The sequence below is a fragment of the Oncorhynchus gorbuscha genome, linkage group LG23 (assembly GCF_021184085.1).
Source record: "Oncorhynchus gorbuscha isolate QuinsamMale2020 ecotype Even-year linkage group LG23, OgorEven_v1.0, whole genome shotgun sequence".
Classification (NCBI taxonomy): Eukaryota; Metazoa; Chordata; class Actinopteri; order Salmoniformes; family Salmonidae; genus Oncorhynchus; species Oncorhynchus gorbuscha.
The window spans coordinates 41102642-41118787 of NC_060195.1; the positions used below are offsets into that span (position 1 = coordinate 41102642).

Below are 16146 nucleotides of genomic sequence, written 5' to 3' on the forward strand. Positions count from 1 at the left end.
ACCTTGGGACACATCTTGAGAGTGACTGTGATGACCAGCAGTGTCCTGTCCCTTAGTCCAGTTTCTTAGTTCCATCAGCAAAGGCCAGAGAGGACACGGCAGATGGTGCAGGGAGGGGTGTGTGTATGTGTGTACGAGACAGAGAAAGACAGTGTCCGTGCCTGCGTGATCATGAGCCTAAGTGTGTGTGTGTGCACGTTGCAGTGTGTGTGTGTGGGTCGGAGGAGGACGTTTAAGTACGTGTGTGTGTGTCGGTCGGAGGAGGAAGAGGACGTTAAAGTACGTGTGTGTGTGCGGGGGGGGATGATGGTGCTGGATGCGCCTGGAGGTCATTTGGCAGCGCTGGGTCTAAATATAGCCGGAGCGAGCTTGCAGGGGTTACGACTCACAGCGAGACCCGACGGCCTTGATAGCAGAGCGTCTGCATTTCCAAAACAGACCAGACTCCATTTAGCCAGAGCTCCTCCCTCCCTCTCTCCCTCACTCCCCCTCCTTTTTCCTGGCAAGAGCTTAAATGTCAACTCTAACAGACATTACATTTTCCACTTCCTTTGTAAACCTTAGTGATCCACTAAACCAACACATGCTGTATGTGTCCTACAACTGATCCTAAATCAGACCAAATGGTCAAACCAGAGGTGATTGACAGGTAGTAAAAATGGGATTTTATGGATTAAACATTTTTCACCTGACCTGCACACATACAGTATTTAATTTTCGATCGTCCTGTTTTCATATTCCTGTGGTGTTATGTATGTGTGCAAATGACCTACGGCTAAATTGTTGTGGGGCGTGTCTCTGGTCTAGCCTGATGTGCGTCAGTACATTCGTCCCACTGAGCAGAGCTGCAGGAAAGGTGTGTGACGGATGAGTGTGGTGATTACCTCAGACAGGAGGAGAGATGTCAGGGACGGGTAGAAACGCACGTCACAGGAGGAGGGAGGGAAGGAGAGGAGGAGGGAAGGAGAGGATGAGGGAAGGAGAGGAGGAGGGAAGGAGAGGAGGAGGGAAGGAGAGGAGGAGGGAAGGGGATGTAAGTGGATGGTGTGACATTGAGAATGAGTGGATGGCGGACATGTTGCATTCCAAATCCGAGTGAGTGTCTGTTGCGTGTAAGAGGGGCAAGGACGGCGTCAGGCTGTCAGCTAAAACTCCTGGTTTAGGATGTATATACTGTAGGTACTAGGACAGACACACACAGTCTTGTTCAACTAACCTTATGTGGACACAAAATGCAGTCTCATTAAAGATCCTATTTTCCTTAACCCCTAACCCCAAAATGTAACCCCTAACTAACAAAATGTCTCTCCCCCCCAATCCCCACACGCACTCACTTGCAGGGCAGGATGCGGACCACGTCGTTGAGCTGGTAACCCTCGATGCACACAGCGCAGTGGTTGAAGTCCGGGTCTGTCTCCTGTAGGATTCAGACAGTACAGTCAGTGTTAGACAGCCACTACTAACAGGAAGTCATCTACAGAGGGAGTGAATGAACAGTGACAATGTAACAAATGCTTCACTTTTGACCATTCGTATTGAATATCAACCAGTTTACAAATAGCTGTTTTGTGCGACAGACCCGAGGTGGAAATGGCGCCAAACATGGTCAGTGTCTGACGTGTCTGTGGCTAACTGCCCTGGCATGCCCATCAGTCGGGGTGATGCTTAAGCATGACATGGGAGGAAAAGAGGGAGAGAGAGGGGAGGAGTGGCTGGTAAGTGAGAGAGAAAGAGGTGTGAATAGGGGTGGAGAGGTAGAGAGAGATCGCGTGAAAGACAGTGACAGACAGGGGGATGACAGTGAAAACATGACAAGAGAGGTATAGAGAGCCCAGGAAGAGAGGGGGGGGTGGGTTTGCTGCCATCGTTCTTTGAATCTAATAGAGACTGACAGAGAGGGCATGGAGAAAGCGAGAGAGCGAGGTGGGGGGGAGAAAAAAAAAGTGATGAAGAAAGAGAGAAAAATAGAAACAGTGTGATGAAGAGTGTGATGAGAGAGAGAGCGCTTGTGATAGAGGGAGGGAGAGAGTGTGAGGGAGGGGGGAGAGAGAGAGCAGAGTGTGATAAAAAGAGAGAGAATGTGATAGAGAAGGAGAGATGGAGAAAAGAGAGAGAATCAATGCCATATTATTTATGGAGTGTGGCTATCTGTCTCTACTGACAGAGGAGAAGCCGCCACAGAGGCACAAGGACATATCAGCGCCCAGCCTAGCCTGGTCGGGACTGAATTAACCAGAGCAAGCAGGGAGGGGCTGATCGATATGACAGGAACAGGGCTCTGAGAGAACACAGAATGCGCTGTCTGCTATCTCTCCAGTCATACCTGGGAACACTAGCCTAGTCCGACATGCATGTGCTTTAGATAGCTCCACTGACGGTGTACAATGGTGGCCCCATACGACCATGGCAATAATAGTGAGAGGAGTTGGCTTAAGCCCATATAGATGTGGGACCAGGCAATGTAAAATACTGATAATAATAACAATAATGTCTGTGTTAAGCTGAGATTTTGAAAAATCCAAAGTGACTTATAGTTATCGAGTATGTAAGGTCCCTGCAGAAATCAAATCGCCAACTTAACTTTGTTCCAACAAACCAAGCCATCAAAACTGGCCATGCTGTTGGCAAAATTGGATGCACAGTACTTCTGGGTATTCGAGTTTTGATAAAGTCTGATAGTTTGTGTAGAACAGTAAATGATCGGTACCAGGTTGCCATGCAGATATCAATATAGAGAACAAAACATAGTTGTGAGGCCCATCTGACCAAGTGGGGCTGGCTGCTGTAAATGGCCATCTGAATAAATATGAATGCTGTCGGCTACAGCGACTGCTGGCACAGAATGAGGCCAAGGCACACAGCACAGACCAGGGTATATAACCGTTGAGTAAATGTCACACAAAATATCTGGGTGCGCCCTTTCTAAAAAGAGAGAGATTTATTTTTATGTTTATAGTTTCCCGCGATAAATCGTACCTGTCGTAAACTGTGCATATTGAGCATTATAATTCCACCTGGAAAACGGCCATCGATGACCTTTTATGGTGAAAATAACTCCATAATTTGCGGTTTGATTTGGAACTAGGCCTCAGCAGTTAAAAAAAGAAAGAAAAAAAGAGCCATGACAAATAAGATCAAATGTTCTTGGAAGTGGTGCCAGAATGTTTTGCAGTGACTCAGACTTTCACTGTAGTATTCAGCAAAGGACAGTGGCTATTTCTGAAATAAAGTCAACAACTTCCAGCACAGCCAGAAGAGGACTGGCCACCCCACATAGCCTGGTTCCTCTCTAGGTTTCTTCCTAGGTTTTGGCCTTTCTAGGGAGTTTTTCCTAGCCACCGTGCTTCTACACCTGCATTGCTTGCTGTTTGGGGTTTTAGGCTGGGTTTCTGTACAGCACTTTGAGATATCAGCTGATGTACGAAGGGCTTTATAAATACATTTGAATTGAAATTGAATGACAAATTGTTGCGGAGTTTGCAGAACATTTTATTTAACAATGTATTGCATCAACTTTTACCCCCAACCTAAATATGCTCACTGCCCGAAAATTCGGAAAAGTTGTCTTGGCCTACTTGAGACATTTGGAAATCAAGGTGAACTGTCTGTTCTACCGTCAACTTAATTAATGTAGCCAACATTTTAACCGCAATCCGGATCCGATTATATTGAGCGAAATAGGCCTACTTGAAATAGCTTATATATTTAGTACAGGGAAGTAGGCCTAATTAAATGTGAGATGGGACGAATTGTTTCCTATTTTGTTTAGGCTACGTTGGGAGTATGAAACCATCACAGTTGGGAAACGTGAGGAATATATTTTGCAATGAGTATGCAAATACAATAAATCAGGAAATAGAGTCCTAACGGTCCTAAAGGCATATTATTGTAGTTTGTTGTTATATTTTCATTTAAAAAAAATGAAAAGGCATGTAATCTTATCTCCCATTTGCACAAAATACCACTTGCCTGCTTGCAATGCATTACTTCAACCACCATAAATTGTGCACACGCATGGTCTAAAGTTTGAGGAAGTCATCTGCACTCTCTCTTAAAGTAACATTTATACAAATGTCAACTTCTGCGTGAAAAGTGGCGCGGGAACGTTTTGGGGTATATTCTGTGCATGTGCAGAGTTTAAAAATGAGGCCCCAGTCCCTGTGTGAAATTGGCCTCTGCTAAAAGAAAGCAGATCTGTGTCACTAATGGCAGATTTTCAAGATGTCAGAATCTGAGACTTCTAGGGCCCCGGGGACGACAGGGGTTGTAGAAGAGCAGAGATCAAAGAGCTACTCGCCACAAGTCGATTTGCACTATGCGACACAACTGATGTTTTATCTTTCGGTTATGGATGTGATGGAATAGTCCCTGATGTGGCTTGAACGTGTCCCTATGTGGACTGTGATTAATGGCTTACGGAGCTGACCAGTGCACTACTGAACGTGACCAGCATTGGCGTTGGCGGATTTGACACGGGCCTGTCCTAGTGCCTGGCAAAATAGGTGAGGGCACTGACCTTTTCATGTTGGCACTGGTCTTTTAAATCAATCGATCAATAGCTTGGCCCTTTTGAGTTGTGCAGTGATGTTATTGTTCATGAACAGATCCCGGACGACAGGTCCACGAAGGAAATGTCCCTCTGGCTGTGCAGTAATGTTTAATTCAACTAATGACCTTCATAGCTGTAACAACAGACCTCCATAGCAGCCGCAATATAGCAGTGAATGCTGCTACATGCAGGTCTGATACACAGTAGAAGTTATGTCTCAATTGGTTGGGGCATGTTGCTCGTAACTCCAAAGCTACTGCTTTGATTCCCGCATGGGTCCACAAACAGTGAACTTATGTGTTTGCTGTAATGACCGTATAAAGGTTGTGTCAATAAGGAAAGGGCAGCTAGGCTAGAATGCCTCGTACTGTGTCTGGACAGTATCACGTAGAATCTCCTTATCTCTCGACTGCAGCTCTCGCAAGCAGTCCTCGTCGGCTGTCAATTGTAAATGGCCAGGCAAGATCTCTCCATTACGTACTCTTACGTCCAAACCTTGCCCGTGCTTGATGGCTTGTCCAGAGAGGCGTCGTGGCCTGATAAACTGGCAGGTTATTTGTGACCGGTGACACTGTAGCCCGTTTTCATCTCCGTCATCACCGTAACAGGCTGTATTTTCTACCAAGGGCTTTGGCCCCTTAGTGCCTGCCGGTAATCCCCCCCCCCCCCCCCCGCCCCTCTCTTCCTCCTTCCCTTCCTCAATATCCAGCCTTGACATCCGGCTCAGTGCGCTCAATCACTCCCAGGCGGACTTCCTCCTGATGGAAGGTTTCAATTTCTGCAGCGCACTCCAAGGCCCATGGTTAATTCATGGCCAGAGACCTGTCTCACCCTTGACGAGGGCTCAGAGGTGAGAAAGGAAGAGGCCTGGACGGAGGGGACCAACACTCTCCCACGACGCCAACCAATTCTCCTCCATGCCCCGTCAGCCCTGACGCTGGTCTTCACTTGAGACATTCTAAGGATCTCCGTTACACATCAATAGCATTATACATTTTCAGTCAGATGTGACTTGCACTTTTTCCTGCATGTGTCAATGTGAGAAATACATCTGGTGTGCTCATAGAAGGATTTAGAAAGGATTTTAACCTTGGGTCTTTGTTTAGTTGTTCTGGTTACTCATGTTGACTACCAACCACATATTCTGGAATATTTGAATAATAAACACAAGCAGGTTTTATATTGAACATTCACAAGAGTGGAAGGTCCCTCGATCAATAAATCTCCTTTGACCCGTATGGCTTTAGCCATTCTCTGCTTGTGTTTTATAACCTACCCACCCCCACAACCCACGTCGGTGCTAAACGACATCCTTTAAGCTGATCCGTCAGCAGCCTGCCATCCGGCCCTATCATCCGTCCATAAACTCATCAGTCACCTTTGATGACCTCATCCAGAGCTGTAAACCCTATGCCTCTGCGAAGTGAGAGGCATAAATAAAGAAGAAAGCCTAATACAATGATAAACGTCCCGGTGTCAGATGCTTCAGGGCCACAGACCCTCGAAGGACTTGATTAGTGAGAGAAACATGGCCGATGCCATACCACCGATGGCAAACCTTACACCAATCATTGGTCATGAAGGGAAGAAAGACCCAAGAAAGGAAAGTATGGACGGTTATTGGGAGGGACATTCTGCATTCATCACCTCTTCCTAACATCAATTAGACAAGGCTTGACCAAGGTCAGCTAGACTGGATCTTCTCCAGGCCTGGAATGGAGCATGGTTCCCGCTGTGGACTATGTTGATCTGTAGATCTGTTCTACTGTATTCGTACGGACAGGGGGTGACATTGACAAGCTCGTAACCAAGCTTAGGACCCTGGGACTGAACACTTCCCTCTGCAACTGGATCCTGGACTTCCTGATGGACCAACCCAAAAGTGGTGAGGGGAGGCAACGTCACCTCCGCCAAGATTAACCTTAACACGGGGGCCTCCCAACAAGGTGTATGCTTAGTCCCCTCCTGTACTACCCGTTCACCCATGACTGCGTAGTCACGCACGACTCCAACACCATCATCAAGTTTGCTGACGACACAACAATTTTAGGCCTAATCACCGGCGACAATGAGACTAACAGGGAAGAGGTCAGTGACCTGGCAGTGTGATGCGGGGATAAAAACCTCTCCCTCGACATCAGTAAGACCAAGGAGATGATTGTGGACTACAGGAAACCGGGGGGTGAGCACGCCCCCATCCACATCGACAGGGCTGCAGTGGAGTGGATCGCGAGCTTCAAGTTCCTCGGTTTTCAAATCACTAACGACTTAAAAATGGTCCACTCACACGCGCACAGTCAAGAAGAAGGCGTGACGACATCTCTTCCCCCTCAGGAAGTTGAAGAGGTTTGGCAAGGGCCCTCAAATCCTCAAAAAGTTATACGGCTACACCATTGAGAGCATCTTGACTGGCTGCATCACTACTTGGTATGGCAACAGCGCCACCCTCGTTCGCATGGAGCTACAGAGGGTGGTGCAGACAGCTCAGTAATTCACTGGGGCCGAGCTCCCTGCCACCCAGGACCTCTATATCAGGCGGTGTGAAAGGAAGGCCCAGAAAATCATTAGACTCCAGCCACCCAAGCCATAGACTGTTCTCTCTGCTTCCGCATGGCAAGCGGTACCGGTGCATCAAGTCTGACATCAACTGGGTCCTGAACAGCTTTTTTTCCCCAAGTCATAAGACTGCTACATAGCTAACAGAATAGATACATGGGCTATCTGAGTTTACCCTTGTATTTTCTTTCTCTATGCACACTAACAGCACTCTACACACTAACAGGACTCTACACACACACACACACACACGCACACACATACAATCCACAGATACGCTGCTGCTACTCTGTTTATCATATATCCTGATGCCTAGTCACCTTACCCCTGTACATATCTGCCTCTACCACTCCAGTATCCCTGCATGCACATTGTAAACATGGTATTGAAACTGACCCCGTATATAGTCTCTTACATTCTCATGTTCTTCTTATTTATTCTTTTTTTTTTTTTTCTCTCGTGTGTTACTGTTCTAGCTTATGTTATTTTTAGTGCTACAGTGATATTCATTACTGCATTGTTGGTTTTTGGAGCTCGGAAGAAAGGCATTTTACTGTGTTACTTGTGCGTGTGACATAAAAAAAAAGAAAGTGAAACTTGAAACAAGAAAGCAGTGCTGGCAGGTGTACCTTGTCCCCTTTCTTCACCGTCCTGGTTGTCAGCTTCCCGATGGCTTTCTTAGCTGCATCTCCAAGTCGACGCTGCCAGAGAGAGAGAGAGAGAGAGAGAGAGAGAGAGAGAGAGAGAGAGAGAGAGAGAGAGAGAGAGAGAGAGGAGTGGAGAGAGAGGAGGGGAGAATATAAAAAGGTGAACATGGAGAGAAAACGCAGCCTGAAGGTTGAATTCACAAGAACAATTAAATATACCTTACTCAGCACAATTGACTCCTCTCAAACTCATTTCCCAAAACTCCATAGTCTAGCACTATTAGAAATAGCTAATTGAAGGACATAAAATGACATTCACACTCATTTCAATTGGTTGGGAACCTTTTTTGCTTTAAACATTTTGAACCATTGGAGAATTGGAACAAAAATAGTGCAGTACATTGAGCTCTAGCCCAGTCAACCGAAGACATGGCAAGTTCTACTGTAAAAAATAACGTTAATAATTGACCTTTGGACTTTTCAACCGAGGGCAGAATAAGGTGCCAATGAGTGAGGTTCAGTACATTGGGACAATGTTGAAAGACCTAGAGCCAGAATCATAAGCATTTTGCAGTATTTTACATTGGAGAGGAATAACAGGAAAGTGTTCATTGGGAGGTCACAGTGTACAAAGAAACAGAACACCATCTCATCTTGAAGGCATGGTTCTTCACGTTTCTAGAACTCCTCTAGAACCCTTCACGTTTCTAGAATCCTTGCACAGATGCCGAAGCTTAGATGTCAGGGTCTAATTTTAGCTATGTACTCACAGTGTGGAGAGAGACAGCCATTTGTAAAGCACATATGCTGCAGAAGGGAAAGACCCGGGTTCAGTTTCTTACCACTGATTAAACAGGCTGCTGATTTTGCACCAGTACTGTAGACACAAGTGACATTGATTGAGAGTGAGAGTGAGAGCGAGAGCGAGACAGTGTGTGCATGTGTGTGTGTGAGAGTGAGTGACACTCCCCCTGTGCCACGTGATCAGCAGCATTAATAGGTCTGGTCCTAACTAACTACTACTAGGGCTCAGTGTGTGTAGTGGACTTATCTCACTGACCTAAGTGGATCTTCACTCATTAACACAGCCACCACTGATTAATACTGCACTCTATTGTGAAAGAATACACTGCGGTATGTGTGTGTGTGTGTGTGTGTGTGTGTGTGTGTGTGTGTGTGTGTGTGTGTGTGTGTGTGTGTGTGTGTGTGTGTGTGTGTGTGTGTGTGTGTGTGTGTGTGTGTGTGTGTGTGTGTGTGTGTGTGTGTGTGTGTGTGTGTGTGTGTGTGTGTGTGTGAGAGAGAAAGAGAGAACATGTGAGCTTTGCAAACATACAGAAGCAGTTGACTAGGCAGTTTAATTAGTTCTGAATTAGTTTGTGGGGTTAAACTAAAACAAACAAAAGTTGGTGACCTCGTGCCACCTCAGAGAGTAGAGCCAGTCTTTAAACTCCCAGTACTTAATATTTAGTGACCACAGTATTTAGTGGCCCACAGTATTTAGTGACCACAGTATTTAGTGGCCCACAGTATTTAGTGACCAGAGTATTTAGTGACCACAGTATTTAGTGACCACAGTATTTAGTGGCCCACAGTATTTAGTGGCCCACAGTATTTAGTGACCACACATAAACACAGATGGTGAGGGGTTGTTTCCGATAGATAGCTAGCTAGAGAGGAGTCTCGCTCTGTCAGATGCTACATAGATCAGCACTGTTTGTAAACAGTCTTAAATGGCTCCTTGTTTTGTCTCCTTTTCCCACAGTTGTGAAATGACATTGAAGGTTTATACCACAGAGGGAAGGACAAAAGGAAATTAGGCTATTTAAAATAATTGGGACAGGACCCACTAACCTCCACTGTCCTCCACTATCCTGGCTTAAATTTCTGGCACAATTAAGGTAATAAAGGTAGTGTCTTAGACCAGACCAACTGAAAAGGCGTGTGTGTGTATTTTTAAAGATGCCAGACGCTAAGGAAGCAGAGTTTTACACCAACGACCCTCCATTAAGGATTCATGAACGATTTACCACATAAACATTTCATGGCTGCTTCCTCTCACAGAGAGAGAGCAAGAGAAGGGGGGGGGAGACAGAAAGAGAGAGAGAGAAAGAGAGGGTACAGAGCGAGCGAGCGAGCGAGAGAGCAGAGGAAGGTCAACCGAGCCAGACATACAGTCAACATCTGGAGGTCATGAAGGTGACTGGCGCTTCACCTGCCATCCACTTCCTTTACCTGATATGAGTCCTCACAGACAGTCGACTGAATACTAGTATGTCAAAGTGACATTGAGAGCATATGCCTCAACAACATTTGTCACCACTATCTAAAGATGTTTGCACTCAATTGTTAACTTCCATTTTTTTAAAGAAGCTGGATTTTTTGTAGCCCTGAGTATTAATATGGGGACGTCTGCCTCCATTCTTAAGAAGAATATGATGGGAGAACTAATACTATTAGTACCTGACTGCAATAAAACCATTCAAGTGTGGTAACTATGAGCTAGATGTGTGGATCTCAAGTTAGGATTGGATGCGAAGAAAATATGTGCAGTTTTTCTGTTACATATATTTGAATACCTAATTCAAATACTTTGGAGAATTTTGTCATTTGTATTTCAAATGGCCTGAACTACAATCCAATGTACTGTATTTTGTAACAGGATACTTTTGAGACCTGTACAATAGTATTTGTCTGTACATTTATTTTTATAGTGGTTCATAATTTGGTGATCCCCCTTTCACCCTGCATTGGAATCAGAAGTCTGATGGCACTATGGTGCGATAATAGTGTCTGCTAAACGACCAAAATGTAAATGAAAATGATCACTTGCAAAGCCTGCTGGGTATTATTATAATGAGCTCCACCCCCAAAAGAAGGCCAATAATAATAATACCTGTTGTGCTTTGCAATTGTTCATTTTTACATGTACATTTTGGTAATTTAGCAGACACTTTTATCCAGGCAGTGCATTCAACTAATTTAGATAAACAACCACATATCACAGTCATAGCAAGTAAAGTCGTTATTTGTTACCATTACTGAGAATGTTGTTGTAGTGAAGGCGTGTACTTGGAAATGTATTTTGAAAATACAAAATACCTGAAGGTATTTGTATTTTATCAAAATTACAAATCTATAAAAGTACATTGATAAATTGATATTTTTGTAACAAGATACATTTTGATGTATCTTCTTGCCCACCTTTGACCCTAAGTACATAAACGGCAAATAAATACCATATTGTTAAAAAAAAAAAAAAGAAAGCGTAACCATTAGCAAACATACTCTATGTCCTACCTGGCTGCGGTCGCGTGCGTTCGTAAAGCGGATCTTCTGGATGAAGTAGAAGATGAGCCAGGCAGAGGAGATGATCATGAGTACGATGAAGGAGATGGAGACGAAGACCAGGGAGCCGCGGTTGATATTCTTGGCCTGGCCACGCTGGCCCACCACCACACTCACCAGCACCGTCAGGTTCCTCTCCAGCAGACCCAGGATCTCCTTGCCGTACGACTCAGTGATCATCACCGCCACAGTGTCACCCGTACCTGATGAACACAGTAGAGGGGAGTTAATAGCATAGTGGCTCGGTTTTTGTGGTAAACCAATCAGAGCTTTTGCATGTTTTCTTGTGACACGTCAAGTCAATGAAAGCAATAACCAGTTAGTCCCGATCCATGATTTTGGAGGCAGTCAGTTAGCATACACTTATTCACAGTTTGCACATGTTCCCTCCACTATATTCAATCTGCCAGCTTTTTTATGTCAGAACAATAACACAATACTACTATTGGATAGGCAATTTCACGTCACCCATATTGACAGGATCCACAGAGCAAAGTCAATAACAGAGCCCCTTCCGATCCTGAATCAGTAGATTTAGAGGGTTCCCAACCAATTTCTCTTTAGCCACTATGAAAAGACACACAGAGCCAGTCGCCAGTCAACAGATTCTCAGTCCTCTACATGCTCATTAATCAGTTCCCTGCGTTAGCATTTCAAGGCGTTAAGGTCCTGGAGCTGGGTTTCAATAGGGTGGCATAGAGAGAGTCTGCCATCCATCTACATGGCATCACCAGCCAGTCCCAATAGACAGTGTCAGCGGAACAGATCTACTCTCCCTAGCGCAACCCATTCCTCATTTATTAAGACAGGGTTCTGAACCCCTGCACAGCCAACCAGAGCTGTGTAGTGACGGATTGAATATCCCATGGCCTGAGGGAATACATGTGGAGACAAGAGAAACGTGTAAGCGAACGTATAATATATCCATTATGTGAAAAGGGGCTCCTGAATTTTTGTATACCCTATGTTGAGGAAATGTGAAATACGATGCCAACAAAGGTGATGTGGTATAATGGAATTCATTCATGGACAATGACCGCAATGCATTGCAGAGAAATTAGCCAGTGGAAAATAATCATTGTTTATTTTAAACTACATAAGCAGTGGTAGAGCCATCTGTGATCATCATAATCATCTCCATGTTAAGTTGGTGGTAGTAAGAGGGTCCAGACAGCTGACTGCTACAGGCCAGGGGGAGTCATGTTACTGCTGGAGACCACTCCTCTCTGTCCCTCTGGGCTCTTTACCACAGCTTGCCTTACCACTAATAGCAGCTGAAAGTGCACTGTGTGCGTCTGTGTGTGCTCGTGTGTGTAAGCGTGTCTACTGTACATCAGTGTGTGTGTACGGGAATCTGTCTAAATCTACATGCCTGTTTACTACACATCTGTGTGTGTGTGTGTGTGTGTGTGTGTGTGTGTGTGTGTGTGTGTGTGTGTGTGTGTGTGTGTGTGTGTGTGTGTGTGTGTGTGTGTGTGTGTGTGTGTGTGTGTGTGTGTGTGTGTGTGTGTGTGTGTGTGTGTGTGTGTGTGTGCGCAGTTTACCTTGCCTCAGTGTTGACGAATGGCACACTGGTCACACAGACCAAGGCCATGAGATTAAGACAACCCACCTGCTCTGTGCTACCTTATAACCTAGCATAGTATACAGTAGACTCCATTGTGGTGGTATCCATTGCCATTTCAGCAAGTCTATGCATGCTAACTCTCCAAGTATATTTATGCATCTAATACATACCAACTGAAAATAAAGGCAACATTCAGAGACACACACACACACTCATGGGGAAGTGTGCTCTCACACACACACACACACACACACACACACACACACACACACACACACACACACACACACACACACACACACACACACACACACACACACACACACACACACACACACACACACACACACCTGTGATGAATTAGTTTGATGAGGGCTCGGTCTTGGGCAGGAAACATCCACTTTGAGTGAAGAAAACATGAGGCCTCTACCTTTCTCCTGTAGCACACATTCTCTATTTTCTAGAGACGGTGACTACCTGCATTCTCACTGTGACATGAACCTCTCTTTCTTTTTCTTCAGACATCCCTCCTTTTAGAACATGTATTGTTTTTATTACAGACATCCCTCCTTTAGAACATGTATTGTTTTTCTTACAGACATCCCTCCTTTAGAACATGTATTGTTTTTCTTACAGACATCCCTCCTTTTAGAACATGTATTGTTTTTCTTACAGACATCCCCCTTCCTCAAAGATGTCAAAACGACAAACAAGCCAAACGGCTTTATCCTCTTTCCCTTGTCAGATATTTATTTTGTTTGTTGCACTTCCAGAATTAAACCAACACTGTGACGAAATAAGCATCAAGACTATCCTTCACCAATCATTTGGCTCCTAAAGTCCTTAAAAGTTTAACTTTGAATGATCAATAATGTTACCAGATGGTAATTCCTCCAGAATTGGCCTAAAAACATCTGTTTTCGTAAGAGAAAGAGAGAGATCAAAAGAAAAAGGGAGAGACAGAAAGAGAGAGAAAAGGGCTGTAAAATCAGAGGGCTGGGTATAATGACTCCCTGTCGTGTAGCCTGAATGACAACAGTTAAGTCATTACACTATTAATCTCTCTACCTCCTCTCTTCCCCTCCCTCCTTCTCTTTCTCTGTACCTATCCTTCCCTCAGTGGAAGCCCTCTCTTAAAGGTGCCCTTTAGCCAAACGCCACCTGGCTACTGACTCAGCGTGTTTGGGGAGCACGGGTGCCACGGGATATGGGGTGATTGAGAGCACCCTTGCACTGAGCTACCTGACAAACAGCGGGAAGATGGAGGGAGGAAGGGATTTCTTCACGTCAAGCTCATGTGTCAACTGACCACAACCATCTTTCTTCACTTCAAATTCGTGTCAACAGACCACTACTTAATTCAACCGCACAAAAACCACATGGCAGTGTCATTCTTGCTAGCATTCTGGCCATCCAGAATCACAACAGGCTGACTTCAGCCTCATGGAAGCGCACACATCGTTTTTGTGACCATGGTCCCAAATTGAAGGGCGCCCACAGAACAACCACATTGTGGTTGGCTTCTGGTCAACCGCCGCAAAACAAGGTTCAAATTAACAGTAAGTTGTTAAACCACTGACCGACAACCTAGTTGGTCTACTGCTGACTATTGCAGTTGAGCTATGTCTACTCAAACACACAAATATGCACGCACTTACGCATGACACGCACACACACATGCACAGAAAGACCCAAACGCAACCCTCTTTAGATAGGAATTGCACCTCATTCCAATAGAAATTGGCCCTCACTTCACGATCTAACGGCCATAAAGCAAGCAGGACAAACAACAAAGAGAAAGAAACCTTGACCTGAGACACGCCCCCTTGCCCCCGGTCCTAATACTGTACATACACAGGCACCAGCTCCGGCTTATCACGAAAGACGTGCGTGCAGCTGGCTTGACAATATGCTCTATTGCCCAGGGTTAATGAGAAATCACGTCCAGTCAAAACTATGGCGCTTCACAATGGGCCACTCCCATTAATCATTGGTTTTATGGGGCTAGGCTATGCTAGTTCACCATAGACCATGCACTGAACACGCACGTAGGGACCTGGCCGGGCTAGACTAGGAAAGGGTACCACAGACCCAGCACAGTGCACGTGATGTACCAAAGCCCAGGGGGGGAATCAGCCATGACGCACGTTGACTTATTAACTCCAGTGACTCATGCCAAAGGTGTGGGGATGTGAGTTTGGGAGATGGATAGCAAGAAAGCAGATACGAAGGTGTGCGTTTCTGAAAATCTGTGGTTATGCCTGTGGAATTTTTTTTTTTGTAATTTTAATTTAAGATTAACTAGTCGCACCCCCCCCCCCCCCCCACTGTAATGCTGAAAACATAATAACAAGCTGAAACAGAAAAAGGAGCGATATCTCGGGTTGACCTTGGCCTTTCAAACTTCACTTCATTTGGATTAGACACATAACGACTTCTGGACACGTGATGTCTTCTGATGGAACTCCACACCAGTTACTCATAAAACAGAACACATCTAAAGGTGTTTCCTTTCCTTACAATTCAACCATTGTTTGTTTTCGACAGCTACTGACGGTAGCTAAGTAATTCGATTTTAGTTGCCAAAATGTCGTCCTACAGTAAATACATGATGGCATAAGGGCAACGTAACGTGAAGTGGAAGGTAGCCTAGCGGTTAAGAGCGTTGGACTAGTAACCGCTAGGTATCTGGTTCGAATCCCTGAGATAATGAGGTGACAAATCTGTTGTGCTACTTTTTTTGTGTATATAGCTCTGGATTAGAGTGTCTGCTAAATGACTAAAATGTAAATAATGTTGCTAAGTGTCATTGACTTTGCGCAGAGGGGAATGATATATGTGACCGACCACCTCGATTCGGTCTTATGTGGCAAAATCTGAAAGTGCTTTTTATATTGGATAAAAATAGAGACTCAGCGCTACTAAATGGTACATCATATGCTGCAGTTAAGGAAGAATGGGAAAGCAATTCTGCTTTGAAAGTTGATGCACTTGTAACCCCACTTTTGAGAAAATGGCCTCGAATGTTTGGTACTCCTACAGTCCTGGAGAGCTCTTCTTTGTCTACAACTATTCAGCCTCTCTCACACCCTCTTAAGCATTAGCCCCACCCATCTCTTTAAGGATTCACATGTGAGGCTATGTACTAAAAAAAAAAAAAAATATGAAATGCTAATGCACTGAGTGTCAGCAAATTGCCCACTGCTTATGGAGGACACACACACGCGCTGCTTCTAGTCTGCAGCTACTTTTTGCAGTGAGAAAGTGCAGGGAGGTATCTATTTCGACATATTAAAACACTACCATTTTTTCCCCGATCACGAGTATCATCTGATCCAACTAACAATTGTCTATTAACAGACACAATTACGAGTATGGCCATGTGGGCACACCCCTACCAGACACACTTGTCTAAATTGATGGGTAATGTGAAAGAAATGCTGTAACCACCCCACAGCCACAACTAGCTAAGTGGATGGGTC

At 44.9% G+C, this 16146-nt stretch overlaps 1 protein-coding gene across 6 annotated transcripts in view; it reads right to left on the minus strand.

Annotated features, from left to right (window-relative positions):
- The window catches only part of LOC124010794 (E3 ubiquitin-protein ligase RNF130-like), a 67497-nt gene that overhangs the window by 13883 nt on the left and 37468 nt on the right, over positions 1-16146 (minus strand). For 4 of the 6 annotated variants that reach the window (XM_046323460.1, XM_046323464.1, XM_046323459.1 and 1 more), the window contains exons 4-6: positions 11038-11300; positions 7735-7806; positions 1335-1417 (exon numbers count right to left, since the gene is read on the minus strand). In XM_046323460.1, coding sequence (XP_046179416.1) covers positions 1335-1417; positions 7735-7806; positions 11038-11300 — 418 coding nt within the window. The remainder of the gene's footprint in view (positions 1-1334; positions 1418-7734; positions 7807-11037; positions 11301-16146) is intronic. The other 2 variants (XM_046323463.1, XM_046323461.1) reach the window with 1 other exon arrangement.